This window comes from Zootermopsis nevadensis, unplaced genomic scaffold, assembly GCF_977971745.1.
Source record: "Zootermopsis nevadensis isolate Lab colony 2312 unplaced genomic scaffold, Znev_1.0 Znev_ptg000030l, whole genome shotgun sequence".
Lineage (NCBI taxonomy): Eukaryota > Metazoa > Arthropoda > Insecta > Blattodea > Termopsidae > Zootermopsis > Zootermopsis nevadensis.
Genome location: NW_028259162.1, coordinates 5,915,675 through 5,936,654, shown reverse-complemented (window position 1 = coordinate 5,936,654; position 20,980 = coordinate 5,915,675). Strand labels below are relative to the sequence as shown.

The 20,980-nt window shown below is 37.8% G+C and overlaps 1 protein-coding gene across 2 annotated transcripts in view; it reads right to left on the bottom strand.

Moving 5' to 3' along the window:
• The window catches only part of LOC110834377 (neuropeptide CCHamide-1 receptor-like), a 243,397-nt gene that overhangs the window by 69,875 nt on the left and 152,542 nt on the right, over positions 1 to 20,980 (bottom strand). For both annotated transcript variants that reach the window (XM_087358500.1, XM_087358499.1), the window contains exon 4: positions 12,003 to 12,034. In XM_087358500.1, the coding sequence (XP_087214626.1) occupies positions 12,003 to 12,034 (32 nt within the window). The remainder of the gene's footprint in view (positions 1 to 12,002; positions 12,035 to 20,980) is intronic.

The window sequence follows — 20,980 nt, the reverse complement described above, 5'->3', positions numbered from 1 at the left end:
TAAGTGGAATTTTACCAAATTTCACAAAACAGGTTATCGCGAGTGGTGTATCAAAAACTTTTTTTAAAAATTATAAGTTTCATATATGATGAATTCATCGCCCTGATGGCGGAGGCAGTATGACCTCTGAAACGTTGGTTAACATCGACCAGACTACACGGCGCAACAACCCAGAAGACAGAAATCTTCATACTCATCGCCCTGATGATGGAGGCAGCTCTGGATCGTTGGTTAACATCGACCAGTCTACACAGCGCAACAACCCGAAGACAGAAATCTTCATATTCATCGCCCTGATCATGGAGGCAGTATGACCTCTGGATCGTTGGTTAACATCGACCAGTCTACACAGCGCAACAACCCACAAGACAGAAATCTTCATACTCTGATGACGGAGGCAGTATGACCTCTGAAACGTTGGTTAACATCGACCAGACTACACAGCGCAACAACCCAGAAGACAGAAATCTTCAGACTCGCCTCTGTGAAAACCTCAAATCTTACAAAGATATAAATGCAGTATTTATCCTTCGAATCGGACGGAATGCTGAAGGTTTCAAGTTGGCCCTCGACCGACGAAAGTGCTGTCCGTCACTATAACAGAGTTACGATGATGGAAATTTCACAACATTGGGAGTCTAAGTTGCTCTCCCTTTGTATACCTGTCCCAACTAGCAATTAGTTGTGGCAATTCAAATAATTTCCGGTTAAAGCGGTTAATAGTTGCTGTAGCAGCAATGGACAGGCAGAGGTCTGTAAACTCATCCTAAATGGGCAAAATGTAACTACCAGGAAGCAACAGGCAATTGAGTGCAACAAACTCTAGTGGAAATACCGTTGAGGTAATAGACCGGTCTAACTTAAGAGAGTCCTTGTTCTATTTACAGTTCATAACTTGGAAACTAGCAACACTTGTTATGTACTTAAGTGTCAAGATAATGGGCATTCAAACGATAAATAAGCCTTATGTAAAGCACGTAACATCTGAGCCTGCTAGCTTCAAGAACAAGCCTCTTGTAAAATTTACATATCAAGCGAAAGTTACATACCATACTATCTGTCAATCGTCTTTCATGTGGCAGTACACTAAAAGGTGTTCTAATATCTCACGGCAAAGCATTGCTGATAACCTGCCTGTACAGGTTGATCTAAAAGTCACGCAACCCATTCCTGACACATGTTCTATTTGTCAAGAATTAATTATAATGGAATCATAAAACAAACAAAAACTGTTATATTAGGTCTTGTAAATTTACACCGCGTTCAGCGATGTATGCATTTAATCTCTTCCTCATGTAATCATTTGACGAGTTTCTTTAGTGACGTTTTAAAAAATGTACACCTCCGTTCGCTCAAAGGTGGTCATCTGCCTACAAATCCAACGGCGTTAAATCCCACAAGACCAGAATCGATAGAAGAATTCGATAGTTGTACAGTGATGACGTTTACACTGTAGTAATATTCACCGACTGTGTAAACCATACAAGATTTTGCCGCCGATTGGGGGGATAAGTAATGCTTGTTTGATTGATTGATGCATAAATTGTTTAACGATGGTGTGCCAATTAATTCGTCGATACTGAATATATTAGTTATGTTAAACAGTTTAAATATCCTATGTGCATTAAGCGTATCTCTTGTGTCTTATCAGTATGAGACCTGTTTTGTCAATAAAGGGGTCGTCTTCTGGGTTGTTTGCGCTGTGTAGCCTGGTAGACGTTTACTGACATTTCAGAGGGCAGATGCCCTGATGATTGGGGCAGCAAGCACCTCTGAAACGTCGGTAAGCATATACAAGACTGCATAGGCTTTGAGGCTTCGAGGTTTTGTGATCAAATTCAACATCAACAGGAAATGTCTTGATTAGTTAAATGAATATGTGGGCTGTCACTTCAGGACAAGAAATTTCTTTCGACTATGCAGTCAGCGTTTAGAATAAGAAGCCCCGAAAAGTTCACGCATTTTTTATGTAAATAACAGACAGTTTCGAAATACGTCTCCGGTTGAACGCGATACTTGGTCTCCGAATAGTCAAACCATCCACATTTACGACAGCACACGGGGAGAATTCCAGGTGTCAGGACGCACTCTACGGAACACGTCTACACGGTTTGTTCCCGTACTTATGAACGAACTCCTGAGCTCCAAAGAAGTTATCGATAATGGTTCCGAGAATTATTCGCAACGAGTGGGTTGCTATAAGACAGGAGTGAGAGTCGATAAGTGAAAGTAAGCAGCCACAAAATGTGACACAAATAAAGGGTCACATGTGCCCTAGAGACGAGGACATGCGGGGGTTAAAAAACAATAGCAGTCAATACCTATCAGTATAATAAAGTTACGGAACAAATTCTACAATTCTATGAAGAGCTGAAAACGCGTCTCTCACCAATAGTCCCATAAGACCCAAATAAGAAATGTTGTCCAACAGCAACAAACTTCACTTCCGAACGCATCACACAAATCAGAATGAAGTCTCAGTAACTACACAAAATATTCCCTGGTCTACTTCAGCAAAAAAGAACATTTATATCTATAAGCAAATTGTAACGATTTTAAAGTAAACGGAATGCTTTATTATGCAATTAGCAGAACACACGTCAGCGTCATGAAGGCGAGTTAAATATTTCAGAACTGCGTTATAAAATAATGACTCCATAAATGCGAACAGGGATATTTCAATACGCTTGAACTGTCTTTACCTTCCTTGACGACCCCCAGAGTTTCATTGCTATTGAGCATTAGATGGCAAAGAGCTCTTTCCTTATTACGCCTCTACAATCGCTCTTTGTTTGTTAAATAACTATATAATAGTGTGATACAGTTGAAAATGTAAATTGCTATAAAAACTACACTCCTGAAAATTTAAATTGCATAGCCTAGTTTCGTTTTTATTTTGATTTCTTAGCGTTTCATTTAAACCTATGCTAACTAGAAGTTGTATTGATATTATGATTCTTTTTAGTCTCATTCCACGTTGTTATTTAGCCTTCGTTTGTTTTGAAAGGAGGGTGGATAATGGAGAACAGAATGGGGCGAAATCTGGCGATGCGTCAATGTATTACAGACGTGGCGCCTGGAGGACAGCTTCAGACCTTTGTTATCGACCACCTCGGACCACATTCTCGGAACAGACCGCAACACGATGAGCTGCGTTATTTGGCTGTCTCATGAATCAACAGCTCAGGTTATACAAATTGGCGCCGAATAAGTAACTGTATGATGTAATCGGTAGAAATGTCCTATTTGAAGTATTGTTACAGAATTTGAAGCGAGGAACCAAACGAAATTACGAAAAATCTCACTCGTGGTAGTTGGTGCCACATCAGTATAAAAAACGAGCAGCCTGGCAATGTCAATAGGATATTGTCATTTAACTATGTTGTTTCAATTTACTGAGTTTCGGTACTGTATAGTGCATTTTGGAAATTATAAAATAATGAAAAATAAATCACTCCATATTAGGGTCGACAAAGTTCTGTAAGTCCAACGCAGTTAGGCGGAGATTCAAGAAACCTGTTTCGTTTTGCTGTAGATCCATTCATTATTAAATGCCCTGAAAACTTCATTCAAGACCCCACAGAGAGTGATTATTTTATCTATCCGTCTTTATATTTAATGACCATCTGACTGTCAGACTGATTAATTACAGTTAAACTATTTCATAATCTGAAACTTTTATATACTTCTCTCACATCACTGTGTGGTATCTTGTTCTGAAAGGAAAACATAATAAGTATTTAGGAACAAAATGTTTCGGAAGATATAAAGGATGAAAAAGGCTCCAGTAAGTGAGTGAATGTTTTGGGATACTTCACAAGTTATGCAGGATTTACAGCACCGCTGAGAGAGTGAAATCTGGGTGGCTACAAATTTTGACAACATGCCAGTGTTTTAAACGTGAGATAGTAAAACGATTAGCTTACAGCTGCGTGTAGCTGCAGGCTGAACTGTGCTTTGCAGTTCACTTGACTTTTTCATATAGTCACGTACGTGAAAGTTACATCTTGCTGAATACTGTCAGAACCAGCCACAGACTTGCGTAGCATTTTAAGGCAGATTTCCGCATTCACTGCGACTATTATCTTTACCCTTCCGATGTTAAATACAATGATAATGACCTGAATCTGCTTTAATTGTTGCTGGGTTAATGGATCTTATATCCGATCAGACGTTTAACTACGCGAGTTACGACATTAGGCACATTACGTCATCACATTCACCAGCCACAAACGAAAAGTGTACCAGTAGCACTCTGTAGTATTTTGTTTCAAAAAAAACCTTTCTCTCAGAATCGCTAGGTGTCTTTCCTGTCACATGAGAATTCAAAGACATTCTCTCCCGTACCAGAAACGGTGATGTGATTGTTACCAAGAGACTCCTTCACGTGGTTGTCAGATTAAAGAGGACTGGTATAAGTATGTTTTGAGGTTTCCACGGCGCTAATATGAAGATGGCTGTCTTCCGGGTTATAACGCTGTTTAATCTGGTACAAATTTACAGACGTTTCAGAGGTACTTGCTGCCACCATCATCAGGGCCCAGATGATGAAAATTCACCAGAAATATCACGAAAACAGAAGTCCCGGTCGAGAGAGAACACGAAAGACTCTTGTCAAAACCACAAAATCGATACACATTTAAATCGAATTTGAATACAGCATTTAACGATGGTCTGTACCTTTCATATGGAAAGGAGGGGTTCAACTGTAAGTAATTATACCATTCTGTACCAGAATCCAGGGGAAACGTGTGTGAAATTTTAGGTTCTCAAGGTAATGAAAATGTCGAGTATGGTCTCTCCTGGGTCCAAGTAGTCCTTGAAGACGTAGGCGATACATGACTCTGAGACAATGGCAACCACTAACAAGGCTATACGTTGTCACAACATGGAGGAACACACTCACAATGGCTTGCTTCCTCTAAAGGATTCATTTAATGGGTAAGGTTGTCTTCCAAACGGCCTCAGGCCTTGTCTAAATGAACGACCATCAAACTCAGCAATTCTGGGCACTGAATATTTGAGGCTCCATTGAAAAGAGCAAGTTCCTTTGGTCGCCGGAATTATGCTTCAAATATTCGCCCCCAGCTCTCCGGGGCACTACGCACAAATCAATATCCCACCCCAGGGATAGCCAAAATGTTTTAGGTTATGGGCTACTAGAAGAAGCTTTTAATTTACAGTGGTACTGCGGCGAGAAAGATATAGAGATAAAAGACACGTGATTAACTAAGACAATTTATAGGATTTTATTATTAGCTGAGTAACTATAAACATCTTAAGAAGGACTCTGATCCATGAATATAGTTTAATTATCCTTAATGAGACAGGTGGACAGAAGTGGCTCAGGATAGTATCTAAAATCTTGCCGTGCTATCGGGGTTTACTGATACAGTGTTAAATATTAACTTGTGTCGAAAGCCATTTTCGACGTTTCGGAGAAACTTACTACCTGAAATTTTAGGTCATTAAGGACAGACTATACACATGTTTAGGCCCACAATACTTTCTTTTACACTTCTACTAAATACACATTTATCTACGCCTATATTTTTTAACGACGTTTCGGAATTAGAATAAGATCAACTTGAAGCCCGAAAACTCACAAGGGGCAAGACAAAGAATACATATGAAAGAACCGTGTAGGTACGACAAGTCACTGCAAACATCTCAACTCTCATATTATGACTGAGCCGAGAGTAATGCACTTTACTGCCAAAAAGTACGCAGTGTTAATGATGACTCGAAAATCCACACAACTGCGTAAAACTTTTATTCTTAATTAATTTTCCTTCACAGAATCAGCACAATCCACCTAAGTGATAAGGGTTCTTCTTAAATGGAAGCAGTAGGAGATCTTTCTCATTATTTCAAGCGTGCAAACGGAGTGAGACCCTTATTAAATTAATTGGGTTCTCCCAAGTTTAATAGCGGGCACAGTTAAGTTTTTAAAGTAATATTAATGTGATCATTGCATCCACAGTTCTTAAGGAACATAGTAGCAGCATATATTTGTCATTTCTCCTTCTCATCTTTTTATTTTTCTCCATTTCTGTAGTTTGTCTTCAATGTTTCTTATTTCCTTCCTTATACTTATTACTTATTCCCTTTTTCGGTTTCTTTGTAATTTATTTTCTCTTTCTTCTGAGTTGTTTCCACTTCCTCTCTATTAAGTATCATAGTTTATCTTTTATCTTCCATATCACATCTTACTCATAATTTCTATTTGAGCTGAACTACACTGTGCAATCCTGGTTCGCATTCTGAAGATACGAAGCTTCGGTTTCAGCCAGCAAAAACAGACATTTCATCTCTCTCTCTCCGGGTTCACACTTTGATAAAGTCTTGAAGCGGGCAATTTTAGCCTCTATGCACGGCCCTTTAAATTTTTAATCCAAATTAAACACATAATTCCATGAAACGCAATTAATATCTTCTAGAAAGCACCGTTAAATAAATTCACTGAAAATATTTATGCTATTTTACACATTTCTATACAATGATGTAGCAGCATCGCTATCTAGTGCAGGGAAAACATATTTTATTACGTAAAATTTTCAACCATACATAAATGCGATAGAGGAAACGAAAAAAAGTGTTTATCGTAGCTCATTTAACATTCTCCACGTCTGAGACAGGATATTTATGTTTAACGGAACAACTACGCATTACATGTTAGAAAGAATGTGCTCATAAATTTTACAACTACTCTCTTCCCCGTACACTTTCCGACTAATACACACACAAACGTGTGTGTGTTTCATCTCTTCAATTCATCCTGTATGCAGCATTTCATTTTCAGTAATATTACCATTCGAATTACGCTTTTTCGATAATAGAAATTATGAAGTCTTTCATTGTATAATTTTTTCCAGACTCGTGTCTTCTCTCTCTCTCTCATGAATGTCCTGTTCTCAGACGCACTCAACTTATGTTCTTCCCTTGGGGACGACGAATCTAGTTCCATACCCGAACGAAAACAAGAGTCTCCAAGAAAATCCATTTCTTGTGTCTGCCGTATAAATATTTAAATATAAAAATGCGCACGTTTTGTTAAAAAGTTACTGGCGTACATGAGGATGAAATGGTGTCTATACGTGACCAAATATCGATTGTAATCAGAAAAAACAGAGAAGAAGACTGTATCTGCATTGCTCACAATTATTTATAACATTTCCTCAAACACAATCGCCAAATTAAATATCGTGTAACTGTGCCCAATCAGAAGGATATCAAATGTAACAGTGAAAGGAACAAACTAGAGACAAACATTCCTCAAATAACAGAACATCTTCAGCGCAGTTCTTGGACGTCAAAAGAATTTGTGCATTTCAGAAGTCTGCTACTCGTGATCTCATAGAAGACCTACTGCACCCCCAAATTAATATCCGCCTTCTAGAAGGAACTACAAGTGTGGGATTTATTCGCATTTGCTAAAGTCTGTCTTGATCTGTGCCTCTTAATAAGTAAAGAAAGAGAATACCGAATTTTGGAATAAAAAATTCCCCTATAATAAACGAAATAACACAACGTAAAGTCAAAACTATTTATTTTATGTCCCATGAAGACAAGAAATTTAAGATAACACTGACAGTAAATGTATTCAGTAAACACTGATCTGTAAGTACTGAGGAAAACCACGAAATTCCTCAGACAGGTTTTGTAACTCCAGAATACAAATACAACCTGCTTTGTAAAGCAAGTTTTCGGCGACACAAAGAATTCTGGAAACAACTTGTGGTATACACTTGCATTTTTCATCATTGCATACAACGAACTTAATAAAAGAAACATTAATTAGTATCTAATTGAAAATTCAACGGGCAATAGTGTATTTCGTAGCTGCAACCCTCTTGGCTGCGCGCTCTTTGCTTCAGGGTCGGTAAATAGATCTGGGACACAGCACTTGAGTAGCAACGCCGAGCAGAAATGTCTTGCTGGATACACATTAAGAAAATAAAGGAAATGAAAATATATGAAAGAAACCAACCAAAGCAAAGGAAACAAGTTCGCCATTTGGATAAATAACTCCACAGAGAGACCTCTACTGTCGGCCAGTGCCAACTATTGTTAAACAGAGCCCTGACAGCAAGAAAACCTTAAACACAATGCATAGCTGGGTTGGCAACCCGCATTCTCTTTTCATCCGGCCGGCGTGACGTTGTACAAATTTAACATATTATTTACCTCACGACTGTAATTTATTTGATTTGTAAAATATCAAGGTATTTTACGAGAGATTTCAAGGTTCTCACGGTGACGAATTTTAAGACGATTTCTTCTGGAACGTTAAGCCGCATAGTCTGGTACAATAATATTAACGTTTTAGATGTAATTATTGGTTCCATCATCAGGGAGATGAGAAAATGACATTTTGTGTTTGTATGCATATTTTATATTCCAATACACTACATGGTATGCAAGGTGTTGGTTGCACAATGATAAACACATCTTATACATGGAGCTACAATTTTGATCTTGTAGGGGAGTGAGAGAATTTAAAGGTTATAAATTATATCGTGTGGAACATTTCAGATAACAACAGATGACGACGCCGCCGAACGCTTTGTGTCCGCTTCATGCAAACAATTCTTAAAATAATTAACAGATTACAACAACTGAACAAATACGGTATTATCAGTTTACGTCACATTGCTCCTAATAATTTTCAACGCTTTCTACTGACAAAGTCTGTGGTTTAGTACATGCAACAGAGAACTGTTCGTTAGCACGGATGCTGACTGGCAATTGTCTCAGCAGTCGCGCTAACTTCAGACGTCATAATCGCCTCCACTTCTACAAATTCATCAGGGAAGTGGAGCTGGATATTCCAATTCAGTGTTACTATAGACGCAGACATTCAGCACATAATAACACCAACACAGATGCTGCATCCGATATGAATATTCCGCTGCAGAGTCGTAGAGCGCAGATTCATATTAAAAGCCACTCTGGCTGACGTCAATGTTGTCAGATTAACAAGATTATGCACAGGGTCTCGAAGCCAAATTCGAAACCCAGCAAGAGACTTCATTAGAGTATTGTTTTCACCTCCTGTTAGTTCCCTTGACACCTTCCGGGTTTCCTTTGCGAAGTGATTGGCAGGTCACGTAGATGTTCAGGGTCAATTTCTGAAGTTTGAAAATCAGAGTCATACTGCAGACCACAATCTCATTTTGAAAACTACGACCTAATATATCGGAATGATGACAAAATTACATGAACAAGTTAGCAAACATACGAATAGCACAGCAATTCAACCGCGTTCGCCGTAACTTGATCTTTGACCTTTCAGAATGAGGCCAGAGACGTCAGAGTTGTCTGATGTCAATGATTTTTGCGTCGGCAGAGTTTTCTTGTCGCCTGCCCGGCCGGGTGATTATTTCACGTAAATTTTCCCAGGGAAATTCCTCCACGTAGTTGAGCGGCTGACCGAGGATTCCCCCATCCCATCCATTCACTTGTGTGCGCTCAGAAAAGCGCGTTGCTCTTAATGAAACTACCGAATGTAATTAAAACTGAAACGTGTCTTGAAATTTTTGCAAAGCTTCCCAGCATCAAATTTTATGATCATCCGTTCAGCGGTCTTCAGCTTTTGCTGACAGACGGAGAGACATGGCAAAGGTAAAAGACACATTTTTGCGACTCTTAGCTACAGCCTTGCTTCAAAAGGATGCATTTGTTTATAAATCATTAGAACGGATAAGAAAGCACGTAGAATGCATTGCTTAAGCCTTCGGACTCAGACGCGGCATTCATTAACCCATTCACCCACAGCCACAGTCATCCATCCAACCATTCACAAATACTAGGAGGTCGATACAACTACATCATAATCGTGTTCAGTAGTGAATTTTGATATCAGCGATGTTTAAGCCTCGAATTATGCTATGAGACTGTTTATTAGCCACTAATGGCCATGTATGAATAGGGATAATTTAATTAGGACGTTCCTATACCTACGCTGCTGAAATATAAGAGAAATGTTTTGTGTTCGTGCTGCGGGTCACAAATTGCGAACCTTTTATTCTCTCACGGATGTGTCTCATATCTGTAATGTATCCGGAAGAACGATAAATCAAGAGTGAAGTGCAGGTTTCAGACAGCTTTGGGTCCCCAGACCGACGTCTCGCAATCCAAATCTTGAGATAATTTCATCAGAAAAGCCCGTGGTCGCCTATTGTGAACTCTGGGGTTTTCGATATTCCTTGAAAGGCGTTACAGAAGACAAAAGGGTGACAGATCTCATTCCACAGTTCGTCTGTAAGAAGGCTTCAGCCCGAAAAGTTGCTGTCTTCCGATGATCTATTCCTACAGCACACATTATTTCAGGGCCCTAATGTCGTCCCACGTCTCAAGCCTCAGCGTCGTATCGTAGCACGATGCTCATCTTGGCTTGTTCCAATACTTGAGTCGGTTTACGAACGACAGGCGTCGAAGACTTGTTGCCGGCGTCATGTCCAATAGCGTCTTGATGTTTGTTTACTCTTTAGACTCTTTTGTCAGTGTCGAAAAGTTGGAATCCCGACGCTTGGCGTCGGTTCGTATCTTATGAAGTAAGATGAGATATTTTAGGTTAGTTTGTGTTGTGTCAGGTTGTTTTAGAAGGAGTTATTCCGGATTACAATGTGTTAGTTTTGTTTTAGTTAAGACTGAATTAGTTTTGTTTACGTATTTCGGGTTAATGTTGCTTTTGTTGTGTCAGTTTAGGTTAAAATGGTTTAGCGTGCGAAAAAAAAGAAATATCGACAATTATATACCTCGCGATGTTCAAGTTGTGTTTTCACTGTCCTTTTGTATGTCGTCTCGATACCGGTCTTCGCATTACAAGGTGGCGTGTTTCCCCTATAATGTTTCATTGGCGTCGTTTTCCAGCATTATGTCATGTGTATTCCATTGATTCGGTATATTTTGTCGGCGTCGGGGAGCTCGAGTTCGCCAGAAATCACGAGTTACCCCTTTCCATGGCCTCCTTCATCAAAACAATCGATTATGGAGACAGCAAGGACCTCTCAAACGCTGTTAAACTTGTACCAGACTACACGGAGGTACAACCCAGAAGACAACCATCTTAGTCTTCATGCATTTTCATGCAGTAGTAAAACAAATTTGAATTTACATGAGCTCAGCGTTTCATCGATATTCTGAACATCATTCCTTTATACAGCACGTTCTTGTTTACTTCATTAAACTTATTCATAAACCGTAAACGTTTTGCGGAGAACAAAGGCGAATCAGCATTAATTAAGACTGCTGTAATTTAAACTACGAACACTCACACGTGGCACAACAGCGGTCGTGCGTCATTTCATAATTTCTGAACGTCATATATTTGATATTTGAAACAATGTCGAGAAGAAGGAGGTACTAAATGAATTATGCGTTATAATCAACTTCCAGAACAGAACTCTAACAACCAAAAATGGAACTTAAGCTACTTAGAATTCCACTGCTCGTTTCATACGGTTAGAAGCTCACAAATTTATCTTAACAGACGTTTAACGAGTTCCGTCCAATACAAAGCTTGCATATTAAACAGAATACGTTAACCCTGAACACAGATAGATGGCATGCTGCTGAGAAGACATCTATACCCAAGACTAATACACACTGAACACAGCAACTAAAGAATAACAGAAAAATAATAACTGACCACTATCAAAGTAAGTGTGTTACTGTTTCTTATTCAGCAATCCTCATGTTGTTACCTTTAATAAACATAACAGGAAGTCACAAAATATTTCACAGCCTACTAAATGATGTAAAATTTTATAGACATTAAGAACTCTTAATAATAATTTCTAACAGGTGCATTATACTTCGTAATCTTTACAAATATTTAAAGCCCTTCGATGTTCTGTGTACGAATAAAGTGACACGATAGCTTTTCGTTAGTATAAAACCAATTCCTTACCAAACCTGCATTATTAACGAACAATAAATAAATGAAGAAGCAACACACTATGAAATATAAGTGATGAGTTATTTTAAGTAATACTTACCACGCTTCCTTTCTTAGAAGTAAGACATCCATCTGCAAAGGACAGAAAAATGCCATTAATTAGAGAAAAAAAATAGATTTTGCTTGTTGATTTATTTAAAATGCTTTATTTTTGCCACAATTTGCGACATTTCTCAAGTTTCGTTTGTCTTAACCAGTTCGAATTCTATATCAACACTATTAACCCCTTTCCCTTATTACAATGGTCTCTTAAGCCTCTACTTAGCGCTTAATTATCTTCTGCTCTTTCTGTGTACGTACGTCACATTTATACCTCTTAATGGTTATTTCAGTTGGTCAAACAGTTTAAAATATACAACGAAGTTAAATATGTGAAATAAGTCCGTTGTGTGTACACAATGAATGTAATATCATAACAATTCGTTTACACAGAAATGTTTTTTCATCACACATTACAGTAGTTCTATTAAATAGGCTGGATCTTGAAAAGCTAACAGTGGTTCACGTGGTCATGAAATTCATCGTCTCTTATGCAACCCGAAGAAACACAACAGTTCTTTTTAATAGTATTCAACATTGGGTCTTTATGGTTCACTCATTTTAATAAAATTGATGAGGCAATTTTTCATCTGCCACAATGCGGACGACGTCTTACAAAGAGTATGCCTATCATTACTATACCACACCACCACCTCCATAAGAAGAGGGATATAAGAACTAGAGGAAGCTTAAACTAATTCCTATCCCATCAAACACATTCCATTACCTTTACATTCCACTGCACTGCAATACAAGCCATTTTAACGCGGGAGTAATGGACCGTAACGAGTCTATCTGAAGAAGGGGGCAGAGCCCTGTAACAGAACAACGCGAACCGAACAGTTCGACAGCTAAATGGGGCGAGGGGAAATAAAGGTAACTCGGGAAGCCCACAGTTCTGTTGTAATGGATACAAGCAGAGACGCTACATAGTTTCCGCAGATCAGGTTAATGCGAAATTCCGAGTACGGACTGACGTCGACAACAGGAGGTCCGTGGCCAGAGTCAGCGGCCCGGGTGTGATTTCTAGTTCTCGCTCTGCAGGGCACTAACAGTGAACTGTACCAGTAACTTCCTGGTTACGTACACCTAATACCTCCTTGCATATCCTATTGCCTGGATATTAAGTCAAAATTCAAAATAACGCCACTTTGTACATATAGGTACAGCCATCTGCGATACTACACTGCGTAGTCTAGTCGATGTTTCAGAATCATTTACTGCTTCTATTATCAGGGCAAGAGCCACGGTGGTCTAGCGGTTAGAACGCTGGCCTTGTAATCCTGGGGTCTCGGGTTCGATTCCCGGCGGTGCCCGAATTTATAACTTGTGTTGGGCAAGGCCGTGGTCTAGGCAACACGGGGGCTTCCCCGGTTTCTCCGTGGCATCCCAACAATTACTCCATTCACACACAGAAGAAGGCAATGGCAAACCACTTCTGGATCATCTGCCAAGAACGTATATGAACAGGTCCCAGTCCGAGAAAAGGATGGAAGGATCCTGTCAGACAGAACACTAATAATAATAATAATAATTATCAGGGCGCAATATCCCAGAGGGCAGTCATCTTCGGTGTCGGACTGATTGCACACGGGAACTACTCAGAGTACAGATGAATGCCCAAAACTGATTATATATTTACTTTTTTCCTCTCTCACTAATTCTTTCATCCTTGATTTAAATATTAACACTAATAACTCACCTATGTAGGCCTAAACAGGATAAACTAATCGATCACAGTGACAGCAGAATCTGAGGCTAAGATCTTAGGCGTTTTTCTTTCTGACAAAAAAGGATAAAGTCCCAAGTTCTCACCTCAGAGTGGGAGACGAAACTAAGAACGAACAGAATATTTTGGACGGAGAAAAGCAGAAGAGTGAGTAGGTCATCTTACTGCAGATTTAACAAAACCGGAAATTACGTTTAAGCACAACACGCACTGGTCTTTTGTTTCTGACAGTGGGTCATTAGTAAATCTGACAAATTGTGTAACCTAACACAGTTACAGCTGGGCTGCTGCAGTAAAGAGGCCAAATGTCTTGTGTAAGTTCAAGAAGAGCCGTGGTCTGAGGTTTACCTCAACTTGAAGGACTGAAGGGGAACACAGCAGTTGCTAGGTGACACGAAACCTCGCTTGCCTGCAATTTGTTTCTCATTCAGAAGCAGCTTCTCCACTTACTGCCGATGAAATAAAATGAAACTTACATAACAAAAATACAACGTAATGAAAATAAGTAAGTCATGTCTTAGATGTGTGATGACAAGTGTCAAAATATTTATAAAACGGAATAAGTTTTGAACATATTATTTGTTATTTTGTACATCCACCTGATTTTGATGTTCATTTATTACATAAACGCTAAAGTCAAGAATTTTCAAGTCAGTTCACCAGACAAAAATGTTACTTTCTTTCTTTCTTTCCTTCTTTTAGAATTATTCTGTTTTGCGTATTTTTAAAAAAGTCTTTCAACCTTACAGCATTAAAATCGCTGCATTTCGAAGGATGGATCATCCTTCTTCTTCAGGTATAAAAACGCTGGATCCGATTAACAGATCTATTTAAATTCCGGTTTTAAGGCTTTCTTAAAAAAAAAAAAAAGCAGACCATGGATAATGTCCAGGACACAGAAAGTAGTAATATAAGACTATGTCCAAATACATAGAAGTAATCAAGTAATGTAATAGTAATAGAAGGTTTGTTACAGTGTGATTTACGTAATTGAGTTCATAGTATGACGTCTAATTTGTAAAACTTTAACTTGTGAAAGACTGTATGGGCACAAATATAAGAACAATTTATCTTCGGTTTTTGGGTTCCTCTGCAGTGCTTTGTTTTCCTCGGATTCATGAATGTATACAAAAGTTCTCTGGATCTTAGAAGCAGACAGCAATAATTTGTATTCTCTTGATATCCACTCCAAGACGTCATCTTTAAATGACGTCACTACATTTCATGTTCTCCTTACTGAATGCTTCGGCACGCCTCCTTTTGGAGTTCTGGAGGCTCAGCACGAAATGCTAAAGGCCACACTCAACTTTGTATTGTTATATTAACTAAAAAGCTCACAATTCGTAGTTATTACCTTGTGTTGTTTTGCAGATTGAATTAATCAACGACAAAATGTCTCAGGCTTTCAGACGAAACTGGGTAAAGTTAAATGCACATATTTTGGTAAGACACCCTGAGGGCAAGCTACTTCGGACATGTAGGCGTGCGTTGGAATATATTAATATTATTAAAGTGAGTCTTAGAGCAAACAAACAGGGATATTACTATTACTGCTTATTTTATATATTACACAATCTTTTAGATGCTCTTACTGTGTTATATAATTTTTTAATTCAGTCAGGCGTCTGTCACATAATGCTAAACACATTTCCTTCCCCAATTTTAAAGTATACGGGAAGCTGGTCCCCTTCAGGCTGTATTTTCCCCCCACCCAATAAAGTGTTTTGTTTCAGACTGCAATAAGAATAATATTAAATTTGTCAGGACTAATCTCTCATCCAAGTTTCATTGCCCACACCAGACTTTGTCCTGAAGACTTTAATATGACATAAAATTAATTTGTAATTTATTGTTTGTGTGCGCGTGTATATGTACGTAAGTTAATAAATAATATAATGCAATGTACCATAAAATCTGTAGACTAAAACTGTCGGGAAAATTTAATGAAGGACTAGACCTTTTAAAAAGAAGTTCCAATTTCGGTTGAACGTTTTCATTCAGCGGTAAGATGGAATATTCATGGGTACAACCTAAGCCAGAATAATCCAATTATATAAGATGTTGTGTGGATATATAATTATAAAGTCGGAAACTGAAATTAAATTCTCTTTCTTAGAAACAAACACTCATGTATCCAGTAATGGAAATATTTGCTCTACGTTTGTTCTTATAACAATCTGCCGAATACATTTAATATTTGTGTAATACTGTAATCCGATTTTGAGTACGTAAAGATTAATTAAAAACGTTACTGATACTTCATTTGTTTTGCTGATTATTCATCACAGATAAAAAGTCACTACAGCCAGAGCCCTTCAGATAAAATTAAAAATTGTCATACTGCACACAAATAATTTTTTTTAAAAATTATTGAAGGCTTTAATAACGCCAATATTTTATACCAGTTATGTGCTACGAGGAAGTCAGAAAATGTTACGATCTTTTATTTAAATATCTTGCAAAATGTGGTTAGTTAAACTATTTTACATTTATGTTTTATTTTGAACATAAGACACATTAATATTAACGTAACTGTAAAACGTTTAATTCAAAGGCCTAACTGACAATTTTATTATTGACTAACTGATGAGTGCTGACTTTACTTTGAACCCTGCGGGGAAGTGTTCTAATTCCTTTACAGAGATTGCCTTCTATCTGCATCTTCAACAACCCCCCTTCATAAATCCAATTTGTATTAAGTACACTTATTTAGCTTCAGTACAATATCGATATCCCTGTAAACAACACTACTTACTAGACAGATCAATGTCTCATTCAACTGCTGGCAAGTTAATTAAAAGTAACACTTCGCTTTGAGTTGATAATGCGCCATGTAGTTAAAGTAACATTCTCATACTATGCACTAGATAAATCGATTTCAAACAGGCTTTCGTACGATTACATTTTTCGCATGTAGAATTATTAGTGAAAATTTCCTATCCTGCCATCTTTCGCCACTATAAGCTAATCATTTCCAACAAACTGATAACTGATTTTGTGAGTTGTGACTTTATAAAATAAAATATGTTAGCAAGTACTTAAAATTTCACAAAATTATATCTCCAACTAAAACTGGTTTAAGCACAGGGAAAGATTATAACAGGTACGAATGGGCTGTCGCAAGTACGTTAAACCTTTAACCGTTCCCTAAACTTAGCCAGCTTAATCCTTCCCGCACCATTACACCGTTTCTCACAGTCTATGTTACCTCCTGGTTCCACTGGTTATTCCAAGACCGAGAGTCTGTGTTAGCATTTAGCAACTCGAATAAACTTCCATCCGTCAAGTCACCGCTCTTTTGAGAATTTCTGTGACATTAATTTTCTTCTACTTGTGGTCGGTTTGGCGAGTAGATTTAACACAGTACCCCTAATTAAATTTAAAGGAGAAATGTAAATGAGTAGTGGTGTACCAAAACCAAGTTACAAACTTTGTTAACGACAAAACCGTGGACTCGAAATTGCGACACAGTTACGTTTAAACTTGCAACTAGCAATCTGACAACGAAAGCTTCCAAACACCTGTTTGGTCTGACCGTAACACCAGTCGACACACGACATTTATATAATTACTCAATTAATACTAGGCGAACCGAAGGTCTATATGTTACACGTACAAAGTTCCTCACTATGTGAATCTCCAACTAACTCCATACACTAGAGTTCTTGAGAGGCTAACAGTTGCTCAATTACTTAACAAATTCTTCGCCTTTAATAGGACTTGAACGCGTTGGAAAAACACTGCTTATGGTCCCCTTTCTGAGCGAAAAGAATCCAGTCCATATCCTCCCAACTCATTTTAATATTATCCTCCGGTTTATTTTATAAATAATCATTTTGTTGTCTCATTCTCAGGTACATGTTTTATCTACTGAATTTAATCCAGCTAAGATGATCAATCTAATAAGTTTCACTGTGAAAATATAGCCATTGATAACGGAACGTATTTCCTATCCACAAATTTTCAAAAGCATCTCGAGGAATTAACAGGAAGTACCGATATGGACTTCGATGATGTATATCGTGTTGATCTGAAGCATTATCTCGGTTAAGGGGAAGATAAATTAAGTGCCCGTCCGAGAGCGTCTGACAGCGGTCACTAGGCAGTCAAAAAGCTTGCAGTATCCCAGAACATCCATTACAGCATCAACAACTAGGGATCAGAAAGCATCTGTACCAATTTAAGAGTAAATAATTAACGACGGAAATGAGAACAGTACGTAATTAACAAACTAATGAACTAACTCTCTAGTATTAGTACTGAAGGTTACAACCTGCTGAAACGTAGTCCGCTGAGCTATGATTGAATCCAACCCAAATGACCACAATATATATAGATAACATTCAATAAAATTAATTTCAGTAATTAACACACAAAATGCGTGGATTACAAATCCGAATTTAAACTCTATTAAGCTGCAGCCCGCAAAGAGCAACTATCGAAAGCCATTTTAATCCACCGGAGTATACACAATAGAGTTATATAAATATTTTACACGAATAACTGTGATCAAATGGGCTTTAACCCTCTTGTACAAAATCAGATCTATGTTACGAAGGAAATTTTCAGGAATGTATTTACGCCTGCAGTGTAAATGGAGAAATATTGCAAGACTGGTAATTTTTATCTTGTAGACTGTAAGAGGCTGGCACAATGGCCGAAGAACACGGTTGAAAGGTGCCGACTTCTGAACAAGCTGAAAGTCATCTCAAGAATAAATAACATTATAAATAACTTTTTTTATATGTTAAATGTAATTTATTTTATGGATTGTAACGTAACAAAAATCAGTTTTTGAAACTTTTATTGTGTCAATGCTCTGTGCTGCTAAGGACATTTATTCTCGACATGTCTGTTAAGTGTACACTGTATTCTTTTACAGTTACGTTAAACCAAAATTTCCATATCTAATCGGTGCAATCAAACAATTTCTTTGCCACTTATTACTCTACTTCCAACGGTGAAGGCAGGTGGAGCGTGAAAGACTTTCGCACTTTATAATTCAAAGAATTTAAACATGTGTCAGACATAATTGTGCATACCTTGGAGCAAACAAGATATTAATTAAATCTTGAAATGTTATATGAAGCTGCGAAGCGGATTCAAGTGCGCTTCGACGTTATCCAGTGTTGGACTCGTGAATACGATAATAATTAATGGGGTTCCGTTAATTTATATCTAAGCGACTACCAGCTTATCAAAATTTCAATCCTCGAGTTGGTATGCTGGTTCACGACACAGGTTAGCAGGAAATCCTTTCACGTCCTATTCTATTGGGATTACAACCAGTAACTAAGTCAATTGTTACATAATTCATTAATGCTCTGCCTTATTTAACACGAACGCAGGAACACAAGACCGGAGCACAGCGTGCATTAGTTGAGACACAAAGATTTTAACTGAGAGAAAGTAAGTTTAAAATAAAAATTTCCGTGACATTGATGGATAACTACAACAACAACACTGCAGAGAAAACAAATATGTATTTCCAAATATTAGTCAATTGCGTTTGTCTACCCCGTGTGCAACCTAACCTAAATATTTTCATTCGCTTTTCAATTAACGAGCTCCCACGTATATAGACAACCCACTCAGCTCTTCTGTATTACTGGTTGTATGGCTAAATGTTATTAACGGGCTCTTTCCCGTGTTTCAGCATCGACAAAGCTGATATTCTCTGTGCTCCTGTATCAACAGGGTAGAGACAGCAGTCAATGGCGCACAAGACTGGGTACTACGGTACACAGCATCAGTTATATTAAAGCACCTGATTTATTTTACAACCTAATTAAAATAAAAGCCGTTAAATAATTATTCTTGCGTATTCAAACACTATTATTCAAGTCCAAATTACTAGAGTATAATGTGGAATGGTGGGATTATTACAACTTAATTAAACAAAATACAGGCTTAAAGCTAGCACCAGTCCACGGCCTTCTAAAATCAGGTAGAAACACGATTCTGTGTGTAAAAGAAACATCAGGCATGTACCTCTTGTCGTCGTATCCTTAGGGAACATAAGAATTAAGGATATTTAAATTTTAGAACCCATAAAGGTGCTGAGAAAATAACATATTTGGAATTATAACATTATTTCAGATTCCCCATCATTAGAAAAGATGTTCTGTAAGCGCTGCACGTGTCAACATGGCAGAGAATGCTGCTTCTGTATTTCTGTGAAAACTCTGACAATTTCTTTGAGACTCTGCTCATTCCTGGAAATTCTGTACTAACCCTGTTAAAGAATATGCAACACGATACACAGATATTTCTTATAGTCAAATTAAATATAATTGTAACGTCAACCAAGTTTCCCTAGCCAGGGCAATATTATCAAGTCAAGTGCGTATGTACATGAGCAGAAAGCATGAATAGAACAAGTTCAGATTATTTTAATGAAAATTTTTAAAACATTCTGAAAGGTTTACAACATTATTTGACGACACATAAATTATTATAATGACAGACGGACTATTATATTTGATAACATATAAAGAAAAAGGGTTAAACAAATTGTCATTGCGTATGATTTTAGAATTTGAATTCAAAATATCGTAGCACATCGGCTGATAAACACTGACATAAGACATGGAATCCAGACTTCCGAAATATACAAAACCCAATGTTTCAGTTTGTGAGGAATGATATTCACAAGTTATTTTGTCTTACAGTGAATGTTGCAGAGATGAGATTACAACAAATGCGAGTGAATATTATATCGTTGTTGTTCAACACAAAGAGTTGTCTGGTTACATCATGCAGCGTAACTGAATGTGACATCTGTCTTTAAGTTAGCAGATCTGGCAGCTTTTAAGCATTTACATAATTACTGAGGGAGAAAAGCTGTTCTTGACATCTCAAAAAACTGTACACTGATGAGTAAAATCCGGAGTGAATGTGAAGTGGGTTGAGATGCATCAAGTACGTCGTTATAAAACGATATGAAACTTCGGATTCCGTAAAAACGAGGAATTTCTTGACCATCCCACCAAATACATATGAAATTTATCGAAGCTTACTTATAAGTCAAAACAAACGGAGAGACAATCAACAGTAATGACGTCAATTCTGTAATCAGAAATTTACTAAGCAGATTAAGAAACTCAGAATTACGTTATCCACATCTGAACAGTCTCGACTTTCTTCTTAGAACAAGATTTTGTGTTACAAAGACACAACGTGGAATAACGTCTGTTCTGCACTGTAAATTTAAGCACCCTTTTCTCATCCCACAACCAGAGATTGCGTCT